The sequence below is a fragment of the Peromyscus californicus genome, unplaced genomic scaffold (genome assembly GCF_007827085.1).
Source record: "Peromyscus californicus insignis strain IS unplaced genomic scaffold, ASM782708v3 Scaffold_9__1_contigs__length_137607984, whole genome shotgun sequence".
Classification (NCBI taxonomy): Eukaryota; Metazoa; Chordata; class Mammalia; order Rodentia; family Cricetidae; genus Peromyscus; species Peromyscus californicus.
The window spans coordinates 5,895,868-5,913,308 of record NW_026294617.1 but is presented as its reverse complement, the minus strand read 5'-3'; the positions used below and the strand labels follow the sequence as shown (position 1 = coordinate 5,913,308).

The 17,441-nt window shown below is 38.3% G+C and overlaps 2 protein-coding genes across 16 annotated transcripts in view; both read left to right on the top strand.

Moving 5' to 3' along the window:
• The window catches only part of Nlgn1 (neuroligin 1), an 895,946-nt gene that overhangs the window by 479,191 nt on the left and 399,314 nt on the right, over positions 1-17,441 (top strand). The window lies entirely within an intron of this gene.
• Positions 13,491-14,826, top strand: LOC128106290 (core histone macro-H2A.2-like). Its single transcript, XM_052731700.1, has one exon. It carries the CDS (start codon positions 13,693-13,695, stop codon positions 14,809-14,811), a length of 1,119 nt encoding a protein of 372 aa, XP_052587660.1. The 5' UTR covers positions 13,491-13,692; the 3' UTR covers positions 14,812-14,826.

The following is a 17,441-nucleotide window of genomic DNA, read 5'->3' as shown; positions in this document are numbered from 1 at the left end:
GAAGCAAAAGAATCTCTTGACCTTTGCTCTCCTTGGACTCAACAAAATACCTATCACACAAGAGGAATCCCACAAATGTTTTTTTTTCCATTGAAATTCAACTAAAATGTCTCAATTGAAAAATGAGTTACAGACAGTTCACTATTCTCAGTCCTCCAAAAGCTAGGATAGTTCTGCTGGTGACTGTAAACAAATATAATCCCCCACACCAGAAGTGAAACATGAAACAAAGAACAACAACAAAAACAGAATGGTGCCTGGAACTATGGAAATAAACTTTCACTTGCTGGAACCGGATCTGCGGCCCTGCTTCTGCAGTAGGACCACATAGACCAAGGCCACAGTGGCTGCTGATATTGTCTGACCATTGCCCTCTTACTTCCATGATCACATAGGATGTTGTTCAGCATATGAAAACTTAGGTGACATTCAAACACAATATAAAATATTTATTATTCATAGATATCTCCATTTCAAACAAACTCACATTTAAATAGAATTCATGAGAAATAAATTATTGATTGGCACCTTTGATTTATAACTCAAATAAATGATAGTTGGAGGATCCATTGTCTTAGCTATGGTCCAGATAAGTGGGTAAGATGGTAGGGAGTTGCCATAGAATATTTAGGGTGGCCAGTGTCATGCCCTGGTCTTTGGTCTTTGGCTGGCCTGGGTCTAAGCAAGGCAGAACAGAAAAATTTGACAGTACCCTTGCTAACTGATTATCCATTTACTGTAAATTGGCTGTGTAGGCAATTTCAGGGCCTCTAGTGTGACTCCTGTGCTGGCTAGTCATTTAATAATTGTGATTAATATGAGGCTACTCTTCTCTGAATTAAAACAGAAGAAGAGTAGAATCACAGACAGCTTCGCGGTCAATCCCCCATAATATCATCGGACACAAGGATAATTCTTTACACTGGATTCGCCAAAGATGTCTCAACATCTTTCAATATGTTTTTCAAAGGAAATTTGTATTTCTGTTGGTTTTACATTAAAAAATCTTCCCAAAATTAGAGAGGAAACCAAGAAAGAGTAAATCTAGATGACAAAGAGGGAATGGGGGTGAAAAAGAACACATGGAATATGAAAGAGAAAAGGACCGTGTCTGGAAAGTTAACAAGGGTAATAGATGCACCCCGAACTGCAAGAGAGAAAGGAGGACATGTGCTAACACACTTTAAAAAATGCCATAATGATGTCTAATACTATGTATGCTAATTAAAATATTAAAATCTAAATTGAAAAATAATCTTCCACCTCTGTGCATGTCTGCCCGCCATGCCTCCTTTCACATCCTGGTGCCCAGTGGCTAACCAGAGGCTCCATTTCATGAGATTATTCAATATAAGGTAAGCTACAGTAGCCTGGGAGCTATTGTGATGAGATGGGAGGTCCTTTTTCCACTGAGGCCCTTAGGCTTGCCTCAAACAATTTGAAATCAGTTTCTCTTTGCTTTAACAAAATGCAGAGTTTTGAAAGGGGTTTTAAATATTTTAATCTCACTAAGTATCTATAGTTTATTTCTCAAGATAATAGATGTCATTTGAATAATACCCACCACCCTACCCCATTCTTCTTGGTTACCTTTCCTTTATGCTGTCTGTCCATCACATGGGGAGGCCAAAGGGGTATATTTAAAAAGTGGCTAAAAGGAAGCCAGAGATCTTTGAGCTTGTTGATATGGTGTAAGCACATTGCCTTTATTGTGAAATGTGCCCAGGGCCCAAGCCTACAGAGGTTGGCATAAAAAAAAAAAAAAACAGGATAATTTCTTACTAAATACAGGAACATTTTAAGACATTTAGGCTCTGAATATGATTTTTAAATAAAATTAAATAGTTTGGGGGCTAGGGAGATGAATCAGTTGCTAAAATTTCTCATTGTACAAGCCTGACAAGAACAATCTCAGAAACTCAGATAAAGAGCTGAATGTGGATGTGGTAGCATGCCTTTGTACTTGCACAGATCCTAGAGGGAGGTTATGATTGGGGAGGGGAGAAGTAGCTTATCGAGCCGATGCCTGGAGTACACAGCACAATGTCCAGTGACAAAGACAAGGCAGGGGCTCCTGCTGTAACAAGGTGCAGAGAGACAACCCACTGGAAAGTCAGCCTCCAACATCCACAGTACTCATTGGTATATGTGTGCCTACACACACACACACACACACACACACACACACACACACACACACACACACAAACACGGGGGCTGGGCGGGGGGGGGGGGGGGGCAGACAGACAAACAGAGGAAAAGAGAGAGACAGCAAAAGTGGAATAAAATAAAACAGCTTGGATCTATATGAAGAAGAACAACTAATGGGATCAGATGGCTCGTACCTAGACCTGTAATTCTGGCGCTAGAGAAGCCGAAGCACGAAGATTAAGATCTCAAGCGTAGACGAGACTACAGTGGGAAATAGTCTAAAACAATGAAGGTTTTAAAAAATGAATTTAAGGGGGGAGGAAGAGGAAAAGTAAGAAAACTGAAAATTAGTTAATAAGAGTTATTTAAACTTCACATGCTACGATAGACAATTTGAAAATCTAGAGTTTTTGCTCTTCAAGTACATGAACGTTATTTAAATCATTAATATGTTTAATGTATTCCTTATGATGGACAACATAGTTTGTGATCGTTTTTTGGAGGGTTAGGTTTTGTCGTCTGCTAAAGTCTGTGTCTTCCTTGTTATCACCTCGCTTCAGGGGAAGGCAATCAGCCGAAAACTCTGAGGGAACGCCTTCCATGCAAACACCCTGACTGTGCTTTCTTTCTGGCTCTGTAGTATCCAGGACTGTAACACAGTTTATTGTGCTTTCTAAGCCCATAGACAACGCCCTGGTAATGAATACAGTGACCAACTTCTCATACTGAAAACAGAAGTAAGTTCCCACACTTGACAACACAGCCCGCCCTTCTTTTAACTGGATTCTTAGTGAGTTTGTGAACAGTCAGCCTTGGCCTGGCTGATGAATTTGTCACATCTCTTCCCAGAAGAGCATTTCAAGTACACAAAATTATATGTATAAAAAAGTCAGTGTATTATTTACATAAAAGGTGTAAGACGATGTGGGCATCATTGTGGATGTAGTGAACAATGACATCCAGCAAATAGGTTTGATGTCAAAGGAATGATAAGGGTATTATGCCACAAGAGTTACCATGATTCATATAGCCATATGAAAATATCTGTAATTCCTGATGATGAATAGTTACAATCAGCTGATAGCACTGATCTGGTTTGACAACACGTGTCTAAAATAGAGGAAAATACAAAATTCTCTTAAGGGTTAGTATTGGTGAATGTCTCAGTTATGGTTACTGTTGCTGAGATGAAACAACATGACAGAAAACAGTTTGGGGGTGAAAGGGTTTTATTTGACACTTTCCATTGTAGAACGTCGCTCGAGGAAGTTGGGACAGGGATAAAACCTGGAGGCATGTGCTGGTACAGAGGTAGTGGAGGTGCTGCTTACAGGCTTACTCAGCCTGCTTTCTTATAGAACTCAGGACCACCAGCCCAGAGATGGCACCACCCACAGTAGTCTGGGCCCTCCCCCATGACACTAATTAAGAAAATGCCCTACTGCTGGATCTCATGGAGGCATTTTCTCAATCGAAGTTTCCTCCTCTCATATGACTACAGCTTATGTTGAGTTGACATAAAACTGGTTAAGACGGTGAACTTACAAGTTTTCCTCATCCAACTTCAAGGGCAGAAATTCGGAATCTCAGTCTCAAAGAAATAATGACACGTTGCATGGTTTCCATGGTGTAAGAAGCCTAAGGTTACAGACCACCAACCTGGTTGTGCCCTTGGGGCAACAGATTTATTCATTTCTTAAACAGTCCCTTTTGGAGTAGAGTGTTTTGTTTTTTGTTTGTTTGTTTTGTTTTTATTTTTTGTTTGTTTGGTTTTTTGCACAGTGGTCACAGGAGTAACCAGTAGTCAAAGACAGGAAGCCTAACTCGAGTTCCCACTGTTCACTGGAACAAATTTGGTTTTCTAACTACTCTGGAAGGATGTGCGCTGTAGGCAAACAACTGGTTATTGGTGACTTTAGAGAAGTCATCTAGTCTTCAAAACAAGGTAGCACCCAGGACTGTAAACACATGCTTTGTGACTCCTGTGGCAGAGCAAGGTTTTGCTTTGCTTGTTGTTTTTCATTGTCGCTTCCCGGACTCTCACTGCCTGACAGATTTTGCCATCCAGAGCATGGCCACTGCAAAGAACAGCATAAAAGTTTGCCAAACACTGCTGTCACAGTATGTGCCTTGCTGGGTCAGTATAAAGACTGAGGAAGCCATGGCATTTGCCAGCTTTACACATGACATTGCTTTCCAGCTTCCTCTTCCTGCCCTCCCAACCCCAATGCTCAGGCAAGACCTGTGTCCGGGACCAGTAATTCATAAGATTTGTGCTTGAGATTTGACATTGCCACCTCACAGTGAACTTCATTCATCTTACTCTGCTCATTTATAAAATAAACAGGATGGGAACAGTTCCTTTGCTTTTAAAAAAATCGTGTCTATGTGTGTGTGTGTTTCCGTGTGGCTTGTGTTCATGCTTCTGTGTGTGAATAAAGTCACATGATGCATGCAAATGCAGAGGTCAGAGGACAACTTCAGATGTCAGTCCTCACTTTCCACCTTGTTTGAAACAGGGCCCCCTATAGAAGACCTCTGCATCCTGCCTGCTGGCCTGCAGCTCAGGACCGCTCTGCATCCGGCCTGCTGGCCTGCAGCTCAGGACCGCTCTGCATCCGGCCTGCTGGCCTGCAGCTCAGGACCGCTCTGCATCCTGCCTGCTGGCCTGCAGCTCAGGACCTCTCTGCATCCTGCCTGCTGGCCTGCAGCTCAGGACCGATCTGCATCCTGTGCTCTGGCCTCCAGCTTGCAAGGATTCTCTGCATCCCAAATGCCTTCCACACACTGGGATTACAGATCAGGCTATTGCATATAGCTTTACACAGGCTCCAAACTCAAGTCCTCAAGCTTAAACTCTCACTGAGGGATCTTCCCAGCTCTGCTTTACTTACTAAAAAGCCTTTTAATCACCAAATGTATAAAAGGCACTTAATACAAGCACTGAAACACAATGCAAACAGTCAGTGATGTAATAGTAAAAATAAACTCTGAATCTTGTACCAGCCACTGGAAATTAATGTTGCCAAGTCATCCTATTTATTCAAAGCATTTTAAAGCAAGAGTCAAGCCTAATTTTTGGAATGAGAAAGTATTCCAATTTTAAATCTTTCATAAAGCATTCCTGATAATGCCATGCCTTTATATAGAGTAGTATTTTCAATTTTTTTTATCATATTCAGAGGATAAAGACCCTGGGAGGTTTCTTCCTGTTAGTTCTAAGAGTTCAGTACTTCAATTGAATATTTTATCTAATCTAATGGCATATTTCTATCTTTATGTGATTACGTAACAAAGCCTCAGAAATGACTTAGAGAATGAAATCCAACTACCCAGTAAGGACTTGGAAAATACCTACAAAGAGGTCCCTGCAGGTCCATCTAAGGTAGATAAGAGTTTTAAAAGCTTAACATATATGTTAAATGCTTCTCAAGAAAAATCCTTGAGAAAATTTAAAACTGAAGATAATGATTGATGAAGATGATAAAATTCTAAATATAGCAATGCTGATAAAGAACCAAAAAATATATCAAATTGAAATGTCCTGTTGGTGGCGGTTCCTGTGGCCAGGTGATGGTGGCACACACCTTTAATCCCAGCACTGGGAGGCAGAGATAGGTGGATCTCTGTGAGTTCAAGGCCAGCCAGGTCTACAGAGTGAGTTCCAGGACAGCTAAGGCTGTTACACAGAGAAACCCTGTCTCAAGAAATACAGTGTGTAGTCTTTGAACAGTGGCTATGATCACTGAGGAGGTGGTAAATTTGGCAGTGATTTTGCAGTACCTTGAAGTCCAAACAGATCAATTAGCTTTAACAAAATTCTTTTTCACTTCTGAATGAATTTAACTACTGAATATTTATATGATCATAGTTTCAAATTTTGGTTATGCTTCAGTTTATCTTAAAAATTTAGCAGGGATTCATTAATTCTAATTAATTAAAATAATGTTCAGGGATTTGTTTGCTTGCCATCATTAAATTAAATCAACCCCTTACAATTCAAAATAACTAAAGGAGAAGATCCACAGTGATGAGATACTTTTGAAAGGATGTTGTTAGTTTATGTTGCGATGAGAGAAATATAGAACACTTTAAAACAGCATGGTTTTGGAAACTGGTTTATTATTCTAGAGCTGGGGCAGGAAAATGGAAAATAAGCCTGGAACTTCATGTTTTATTAAGAAATGAAAAATTTAAAAATGGGGCATATCAAAAAGGTTTTAGTTCTCAATGGCCACCTTTTTAATGACTGTATAATACAAATTTTAAAATGTACAAATAAAGATAAAATACATTTAATTATGACTAAATAAATGTCTATGAATGCATATTGATACAAGTGCATAAGTGAAAAATATTTAATTGGGACTAAAATGACAGTATCCTTAGGGATGATTCCAATAAATAGATATGAAGAAAACTAGAGACATAGATGCTCCCACTGAAAAACAAAGCAGTGAATGCATTAGCTCTAACTAGTAAAAGAATGCTGAAGCTGGTGAGTAAAAGTATACAGAGAAATAGAACATTTGCATAATCTCAAAATATCATGTCTCCAGATGCATATGTGCACACCAGCATCTCAACATGTACAATCCTGTCAGCACTACTTTGACCAAGTGATATGGGTTAATGTGACCAGTAATATATATTTGCACAACAGCTTCTTTAATATAATGTATGGAGGAAATATCACTCCTCAGCTTTCCTTCTCATTAATACTTCAAATTGCTAACATTATAACAAAAGAACAGACTTGAGGCACAGGCTAGTCTATGAAAACCTAGCCATTGGTTTCCCAATGGGCCAAGGACATAGCAGGCAAAGGAAATGGGGAAAATATCATAAATTGAAGGAGAGTAAGGAGCAGGAAATTAAAGGCAGCATAGGAGCAGGGATAAAGCCCCAGACCAGAAGCTTCCAGAATCTGAATAGTTCTGTCCTGCAGCTGCTTAACAGTACTGCACTGGAGCTCACAGCACTGCACCGGAGCTCACAGCACTGCACTGGAGCTCACAACACCGCACTGCAGCTCACAGCACTGCACTGGAGCTCACAGCACTGTACTGCAGCTCACAGCACCACACTGCAGCTCACAGCACCGCACTGCAGCTCACAGCACTGCACTGGAGCTCACAGCACTGCACTGCAGCTCACATCGCTGTACTGCTGGACTTCTAGGTTTTGGTAAGTGGTTCTAGAAACTGATCACACAAAGGAAACCTGGATGACAGATACTTGAGAACTTTGTTTAGATCTTATCTATAAAATCTACAATTAATACAAAGTATTAAAAAATAACAGTTCTCATAATAAAATAAATATATCTACAAGATACGGGCTCACATTTAAACAGCAATGTGTGCCAGAAAATTTTGTTAGTTGTGTTTGTTTTTAATGTTTTCATATTTACTTAAATATGCCCTTTTTACAAATTAATACTTAAGAGATTTCTTTTGTAGTTCTTAATTGTATCACAATTTTGTGTTAAAAAACTGAAGAGAAGAATGGGTGAGTTTGCCCTTATGGTGCTGGGACTTTGCTACATGATATTAAAATGATAATATGTTTTTTTCTTCCTTTTATTGAAAATAGATATTTTTCTCTCATAATATATCCTGATTATAGTTTTCTGTGCCCCTTACCCTCCCAGTTCCTCCCTACCATCCCTGTCCATCTATCTCTTATTAGAAAACAGTCTTCTAAGAGATAATAATAAAATATAACAAAATGAAATATAATAAGATAAAACAAAGCTATGACATCCGATTAGACAAGACAAGCAAACAGAAGGAAAAGAGTCCAAGAGAAGGCACAAGAGTCAGAGACCCCCTTGTTCATACACTGAGGAACACTAAACTGGAAACAGTAATGTGCACATAGAGGACAAGGGTGCTGGCCGTGCGCTTGCTGCCTCAGTCTCTGTGAGTTCGTATGAGCTTTGATCATGTTGATTTAGAGGGCTTATTTTCATAGTGTCATTCATTGCCACTGGCTCGTACACTATTTCCACCTTCTCTTCATTACAGCTCCCTGAGCCCTGAGGGCAGGGATTTGTTGGAGGCATCCCATTTAAGGCTAAGTGTTCCAAGGTCTCTCACTCTCTGTATAGGTGCAGTATATATGCTCTTACCCACTATTCAAACATCTCCAGAATAGATTAATAGATTATTGGCTCATTGAAAATAGTCAGCATAATGATGCTATTAATATATTTCATTTAAATACCTTGAAAATTTATTTATGAGAAGGCTGTATATAATTTTTATTTTTCTTGAATGTTATCAAAGGTTTGTCCTTTGAGAATTTGTTTAGTTTTTAAAAATCATTCGACATCAAGGGAGTGAGGTAGTTTGAAATAAAAAATAATAATAATGTATGGCCATATAAGGAATTACTCTACCTGTCTTCTGTGTCTTTTTTCTTATAATATATTAATGTACTCATCTTTATTTACTAGAAGTTCTCTCATAAGGTTTGGCCCTTTTTCAATTTAAGAGAACTTTAAAAAGGTAATGCTTAGAAAATTCATTCATGCAAATAATATGCTTTGATAAAATCCACAACCTGCTAACTTCTCACCAATTCCTGCCATTTCTCCCTATCACTCCACCCTACCAACATTATGCACTTCTTGTGTTTGTCATCTTATTAAAATTTCCTCCACTTATTTGAGTTTTTATCATCAGAGAGAATGCATTGGCAAAAGGAATCTGATGGTTTTGTTTGAGAATTTCACTTAGGCTATTCTGACTTTACTGCGAACTTACTAAAGTACCTTTACAATCACCCAGCAGTTAGAGAAAAATTTGTTCATTTAAAATTGATTCACAATTAATATACATTGGCAATGTGAGAATGCCTAATGCTACTCTTTTTAAACACTGAATCCATTCACCGCTGCCAGGATATGCTTGGGTACAGGGTCATCCACTGGAACTCTGGCACCCTGTCAGGGTTTGTATTCCTGAAGAAAATTAACAGTCTCCCCTCCCTAGCAGTCATCAGTGGCTACTAATGCCTTAGCTAGGGTGAGACCTTGTGAGCCCCTCCTCAACAAATGCTGGGCTTTGGTCAGGCTTGAGTTTGTGCAGCTCTTGTATTTAGTCACAGTCCCCATGAGTACATATGTGTCTAAGCCTTTCTTTGTCTTCTAAATTTTCATTTGTTTGTTTTAAGACAAGATCTCCTACATCTCAGACTGGCCTCAAGCTTGCTCTGTAGCTCCAGTTGTCGCCAGCTTCCTGTTGCTCCTGCCTCTTTATCTCAAGTCCTGGGATTATAGCCATAAACCACCATGGATGGGGTTCAGTCTCCAAGGAAACACTTTACCTATAGCATTCTGTTAAAATGTGTGACGTGTTCAATTGTTTGTAACGGCTTATTTTTTAGCATGTCATGATGACAGTCTTTCTTTGGCCATACAAACTCATTTCTATCACTTTTGTTATAAACAGTTCTACATCTTCTGGGCTTCCTCTAGTCAAGTTCCTATTGTACATTTGGTTTAATTTTCTTGGGAAAAATACCGTTCTAATATCTTTGTGTATGTCTTCTCCTGTCAATTCCCATCTATAAATGTATAGCCCACTATTTACAAATTTATTACATTCATATATGTTGTATATATACACATTCAGATTAGTGTGTATCGTACATTGTTTTACATGCTGTGAGTACAGCAGAGAATAAAATGTTATTCCTTACCCTCAGCTGCTTTATTTCTTAGGATGCATTCCTGGAAAAAAAGATTGCCAAGTCAGTATTTAAATGGCTTTCTATACATCTTAATTTACAACATTGTCATGTAAATTGATGACAACTGATAGTCTATCAGAAATGAGTTGAGTTACCCAAACAATTGTTCTTCAGCATTTGTCTTATTTTCCTCTGATTAAATGATTACTAGTGTGCTACCTCCAAGTTCACCAAGTACAGTGGGTCTCTAGACTATTATCAATCTTATCCAGTGAAACTTTATTTTAGATGTTGAGACGTTCTGTCTAAAATGTTCTTTGTTGAGAAGGTTTCTATTTCTTACATGCACTATCAAAGCCATGCTTAGTGCCATCCTATAACAGCCTTGAGTAGGGCTATCATACATTGTTTAACACTTGCTCTATAAATTTGAACTTCTGGCTCACTTGAGAATCACTTTCTACTAAGTGAATATCAATCAATCAATCGTGTTTTACTAATGTTTAAATAGGTGTTGGGCTAGATACTGGCCATCACAATGATATTTTGAGTAACCAGAGACTCTTTCATGATCTTCAAAATCATGTTTCCCCTCTGGATTCTGTCTATTTGGATTTTTTGTCTTGTGTCTTCACATAGTCTGTGTGTTTTGTAGAATCTTAGCTGTTGTTTCATGGACAGTTGCTCTCCTAGAAGCCATATACCATAATCAAAAGCATACCTTTCTATAAGGTGACTGTTGAAGACTTTTCTCTGAGATTTAATTTACAGATAATTCACTATTATAACATACAAATTATTTAACTTTTGCTTAATTTTATTATCCTTTAGATATATCCTATAAGTAAATGTGGATTTTTCCTTCATATTGTAAAAAAAATGTTTTATTTTTAATTACATATACACATTGTGTTTATATGTGGATATGTGCACATGTGAGTGCAGATGCTTATGAAGGCCAGTAGAGAGTGTTTGAGCGCCAGGAGCTAGAGTCAAAAAGGGATTTAATTTGCCTGATATGAGTGTTGGAACCTGAATTCAGATTCTCTACAAGAATGGGAAGCACTCATAACTGCTGAACCATCGCTCTAGCCTTCCTTTCTCACTTTTAAGCTATCAGTGTATCTATAACAACCCAAAGATTTTCTTCCTTGTGAAATTCAAATATTAAGAAAATAGTGAATTTATGTAAAGAAATAAGGAAATTGAATATTTTAAATGTGTAATCAAGGAAAACATAACTGACAAAACCCATAGATTATTCACCAATTTTGTGAGGATTTTTTTTATCAGTATTGTGATTTTCAACCCAGGTCCTCTCCATGCTAGGCAAGTGCTCCAACACTGAACCATGCCCTCAGGTTCCTCAGTGTCCTAGAACCTAAAATCAAAAAATTCAATGGTAAACGTTTTCATTTTCAATTTCTTAAATTTTCTCTGGTAAGTATGAATTGTATATATCATTGGTATTCAGCATCACTGAAAATACACATGTGCTTTGTCATCTCATTTCTGGTTTAAATTTCTATGCTTTGTGTATTGACTTGCAATTGCTCACATTTATATTAAAAATAATAATATTGTCATGATAATTCTTTCCTTGATTTTGGCTAAAAGAAAGAGAAATAGAACTATGTTACACTTAAGAAGAAAAGCTATTTCTCATAATAAAGGTAATGAAGACACAAGCACACTGATAGCTTGGAATGAGGAAAAAACGTTTGCGGGTGTCTCTTCCTTTGGAGGACAACATCCGATAAAATAAGCCATTACCCCTTTGCGCTTAGGGTGGAGAAAACTTAACACTTCTTATTAACATTTTCTTTTAATCAGTAGAATCATTAGCCACTCAATCATCTCTGTGTTGCCTGCCCTTCAGAATCCTAACCCCAGACTCCTTGTGATGCCTCACTAACTTCTATTGCTTTTGGAAGGAGTTCTGTGTTCATAATTGACAGGAATTCTCTCGGAGAATTAAAACTATAAATAGATGTTTAAAAATTTTACACTAAGACAGAAATATCAGATGGAAGGCATCAATGGTAATCCCTACCTATATTTCTTGGCACCTCATTTCCATTTCGGAACCAGCTTAAATAAACATCTTGTCCTGATACTAAAATAGTATTCATTCATGATACTTCTAATGAGGCATGGTAACTATTTAGGTAGTTTCAGATTCATGAGGTATACTACATCTGTTCAAAATTATCATCAAGAAAAGAATAAATATAATTCCTCCTGGAGTCTGCTAATACACTATCGACAGTGAGTGATGGGAAGTATTGATACTGGTTCCTGGTAATGACCTATAAACTTGGAGATGAGGAGAAACTTTTGCACTGACATTAATCCACAATACAAGGAGGAACTTCCTTTTATGTCCATATATGCATGTCCCCAAAGTCTGTCTGTACTGATTTTTATCCTAAGTGAGTTGAATTCGAATAAATAAATATAACCCACCATTAACATAGTTCAAATAAACTCCCAGAACATACCACACGCTAGATGACTGATGAGCAATAGAAAATTATTTCTTCCGTGTTTGAAAACTGAGAATTTAAAGATCACACACTCAGAATCTGATGAAGACTGGTTTCTATTTCCAAGATGGCTGCCATCTTCTGACTGGAACACAATTGTGACCTCAATGGAGGGAAGAGAGAGGGACAAAAGAACTTTTCTCAGAACTTTATTTTAAGCAGTACTTCATCATGCCCAAGGCATCTGCTAATTTCATCACATGGATATAGTCAGCTAACATGTTCACACTGGAGGATTCATTCTGACCACAGCAGTCTAGAAACAGTCAGCTGAGTGTCACTCTTTCTACAGATCTAGGTGTCATTTCCTGGGGAATCTATCAAATATTAACCCATGAATGTAAAAGCATAATGTGTGCTGTCCTTGTATGACTTTATAATGAGACATTCACAACTTAGAAGACAAACCAGGTGCTGTGTCCTGTTGGTTTTCAGCACGTGTGTCTGTCTGGCTCATCCAAAGGATTCCATTTAATTTAAACTTAAAATGCATGTGCTTGATGGCATAGATGATGGAAAGGGAGAAAGAATTGCTTTTGAATCGCTTACTGGAACTACCATGTTATATAAAGGCAAGAAAAATATGTAAAGACTCTGTGAAACTAAAATACTTAAAATAGCAAGTGTGAACTAGATAGGTTAGAAATGAGTATTGCTACATAAAAATTGATATATTAATACATGAAATACATGGTAAAGTAAATTATTAATCATACACAAACAGAATGTTATTCAATAGGTAGCTAATGAATAAATATCTAAAGGAAACAAAATTTATGATGTCAACATTATTTGCCATGCATTCAGTTAAATAGAAGAGAAACGGGAAATATATGGAAGAAACAAATTAACAGAAAGAAAATTGAGCTTGTCACTGTGTTAGGCAATGGAAAATAAGGCATTTTATAGCCCGAAGCATTCGTAAGTACTGAAAATTAGCTGTAAAAAACAGAACATGATCAGACTTAATGTGAAATTATATTAATGGGAAAAACACTGCTAGTAAATAAATATGTAAAATATTTAAATTCGCTTGAATTACAAAACGTAAATTGAAGTTACATTGAATATTTTTAGTCCTAAAATGTATAGCGATTAAAAATAATAACTTGACAGATACAACCCCAAGAAAGACAGGGTCCTGCCCGACACCGGCGGCACGCGGGCCGAACCTGCGGCCGGGGATTGGCGCGCACTAGGCCACCGGGCGCCCGGAGCCCGCGGCGCAGCACCAGTATTGTCTAAGTGCCAGGAGGAGGCCACCGTGTCAGCAAGCTGAGAGGGAAACTGAGGCAAGATGTCAGGCCGGAGCGGGAAGAAGAAAATGTCCAAGCTGTCCCGGTCAGCCAGGGCCGGCGTCATCTTTCCAGTAGGTCGGTTGATGCGTTACCTGAAAAAAGGGACATTCAAGTACCGGATCAGTGTCGGCGCACCCGTCTACATGGCTGCGGTCATTGAATACCTGGCAGCGGAAATCCTCGAGTTGGCTGGGAATGCCGCAAGGGACAATAAGAAGGCCCGGATAGCCCCCAGACACATCCTGCTGGCCGTTGCCAATGATGAGGAGCTCAACCAGCTGCTGAAAGGAGTGACCATCGCCAGTGGGGGTGTCCTGCCGAGAATTCACCCTGAACTGCTGGCCAAAAAGCGAGGGACCAAAGGGAAGTCAGAAACGATCCTCTCCCCACCCCCAGAGAAAAGAGGAAGGAAGGCCGCCTCAGGCAAGAAGGGGGATAAGAAATCCAAGGCCACCAAGCCACGGACGTCCAAGAAGTCCAAACCAAAGGACGGCGATAAAGAAGGAACATCAAATTCCACCTCGGAAGATGGGCCGGGGGACGGTTTCACCATCCTGTCTTCCAAGAGCCTCGTTCTGGGGCAGAAGCTATCCCTGACCCAAAGTGACATCAGCCATATTGGCTCCATGAGGGTGGAGGGCATCGTCCACCCAACCACAGCCGAAATCGACCTCAAGGAAGAGATAGGAAAAGCCTTGGAAAAGGCTGGGGGTAAAGAGTTCTTGGAAACAGTAAAGGAGCTTCGCAAATCCCAAGGCCCTTTGGAAGTTGCTGAAGCTGCCGTCAGCCAATCCAGTGGACTCGCAGCCAAATTTGTCATCCACTGTCACATCCCCCAGTGGGGCTCCGACAAATGTGAAGAACAGCTGGAAGAGACCATCAAGAACTGCCTGTCGGCAGCAGAGGACAAGAAGCTGAAGTCCGTCGCCTTCCCGCCTTTCCCTAGCGGCAGAAACTGCTTTCCCAAACAGACCGCCGCCCAGGTGACCCTCAAGGCCATCTCTGCCCACTTCGATGACTCGAGCTCGTCCTCGTTGAAGAACGTGTATTTCCTGCTCTTCGACAGCGAGAGCATCGGCATCTACGTACAGGAGATGGCCAAGCTGGACACCAAGTAGCTCTCCAGCGGGGACGGAGGAGGACCAGTGTCACGTCACAAGAGTGGGGGTTTTATTTTTTAAAAGGATTGAGAAAGGGTGACATGGCATGGGAGCAGAGGGTGGCTGAGAAGGTAGCAAAGGCCGTGGGAACAGGTCCTGCCTGCCTGGGGAAGGGGCCCAGCGCATTTTATATTCTCTTTACAAAGGGCCTCTCCCGAAATTAACCAGGTCTCCGCCAGGGGTTTCTTTCCATGTGTTTTCTTCCTGTTGTTTTAGAACTTTTTTTAAAAAAACAAACAAACATAAAAATAGACCTTGTTTAGATTTATAGCACTGACTTTTACTCTCTCTCTCTCTCTCTCTCTCTCTCTCTCTCTCTCTCTCTCTCTCTCTCTCTCTTTTCACACACACACACAAGTCTTTTCAAAAGGTCTTAAGACTTTGGTTCCTCCTTTTTCCAAGTGAAGAGGGTATGACGGCCACTTGGGTGTATTGGCTGTCTCCCTCAGTGAAGAGAAGATGGGAAAGACGTTCTAGGGTGCTTTTCTCTTCTGTTATAGGGTCCCCTCCCTGACCCCTAAAATATTTGTAACTACACCTAAAAGGATTTTTGCCTCGGGATCTTTCTTTGTTCAGTTTTGTTTTTTAAAGAAAAAGAAAAATGAAAGGAAAAAAAAAAAAAAGAAAAAATAATAACTTTATATTATTAAATGCCTTTTGATTGGTAAAAATTGAAATTAATTGTAAATGTGTATTAGAAAGCATGTCCTTGATAAAATTATGCCATACATATTTCCTTGACATTTAATAAAACAATCCAAAACTTGAGGAAAATACATCATAGGTTATTTGTTTCAGTCCTTTTAAAAAGCTGACATATTCCATAATACCTTGATATAGAAATACTTAAATCATTTACATTACATATATGCAGAATCTTATGCGTCTATAATGGCACAAATAACCACAGAAAGTGATTAGTTATATTGTAAAGTGTAAAATTCCCATAAAATGTGAGAAACAATGAGTATAGCTGTATAAGTGGATGTGCAAAACAAAAATGAAAATGAATATATTTCAAAATCTTAAGATGAGTTGCATTGTGAAAGTTGATCAATAATTTTCTTAGTTTTATTTTTCTCCAATTTACTATTATTGGATGATCCTTTTAAATATCTTAGAGGTTAAAGTATCATAAAAAAGAAGTAAAGTTTCTAATAACATAAAATATTCTCCAGTCTATGTTTTAGTCAATATTCCTATCAGTTTAGTTCGTAACTGTTTTTTTTTCTTATAAAGACAGATTATTCAGCAAGCAACAAGGATGAGGGTTATTCTGCTTCTGGGTTTCTGTAGTTCTTAAGTTATAAGTAGCATCTATGTTATATTTATACAGCATTTATAAATTGGAACATTTTAAGGCAAAATAATTCTAACACTGCATTTTGATAACAAATTTATACTACAATTGAGTAGAAACCATCAATACTTTTGACAAATATTTTATTTTTATAAATATCATTTTGTTGTTCTTGCTCAGGCAATTCTTTGTTTGAAAAAAAGTTGTCTCCTGACTCAGTAGGGGTATAATATGTGCATGACCAGAGCCTACCAAAGGCAATAAACATAACCTACCACATGCCTCCACAATCACTCTACATAATGATTTGTCTTGTATTGTATGAGACTACATACAGAGTTCAATGAAAAATGGATTTTGAAAAATGGCTCTCATTGGCTGGATTTCTCAGTGCATCAGCAGCAGAATGTGCCTATATTTCATTGCCATAACTTGAGATGTTTATCTTGTGGTATGCAAGTAAAAATTTAATACTCAGTGTTTATCACAATCATTAATGAATTAATTTACTGTATAGACTTTTCATTCCTTTTGAGATAAAGTGTGTGTCTTGATTGACCTCTGCTGTCCTTCAGTCCTATTACATTTGAGAATCTCACAGATGCCATTTAAAGTAAATATGGTACTCTCCATCTCAAGATTTAATAAATTTTATTCTAAATATCAAATAATTGTTTTAAAATTTATGATTGGAACAGATTAAAAATGCTAATTTTTACTTTGTGTGTTAGTTATATATTAAAATATTTTTAACTGATATACAGGAGGTCTTCTTTAATTAGAGGCTGAGTTCTACAAGAAAGCTCCAATACTTAGTGCCACTTGGAATGTTTTATCAGTGTAGTGTTTTGTTACTTACAGTACTCTTAACACTAATTTCCTGTAGTTTTAAAATATAATCAGTTTTTATATTTGCTAGTGAACATCTTTATTTTCCAAAGATGACGAACTCTGATGTATATCTCCAAGCTTTCCTATAATTTTAATAACTTTTTAAAAACAAGTTCTATTTGGAAGATTTCAGTCAGAAAAGTTAACCAAAGCCACAGCATTAAAGAAAACCACTTTTACCACTACTAGCTTAATTAAAACTGAGATCACTTGCTAGTAACAAACATATTTACACTGATTGGAACTTTCTAAACCACTTTTAGCTGATTTTCTAATTATATCTAATCCTTAAATAGCACAACTGCATCATGAAGAAAGGTTTACTGCCTATAACAGTAGAGGGCATGATGTGTTGATGTCCAATCAAGAGGCAGAGAGTTAGGAAAGTCTTTGTGAA

Bases quoted from the DNA above. Each gene is read 5' to 3' on its own strand.
- LOC128106290 (XM_052731700.1), top strand. From the start codon at position 13,693: ATGTCAGGCCGGAGCGGGAAGAAGAAAATGTCCAAGCTGTCCCGGTCA.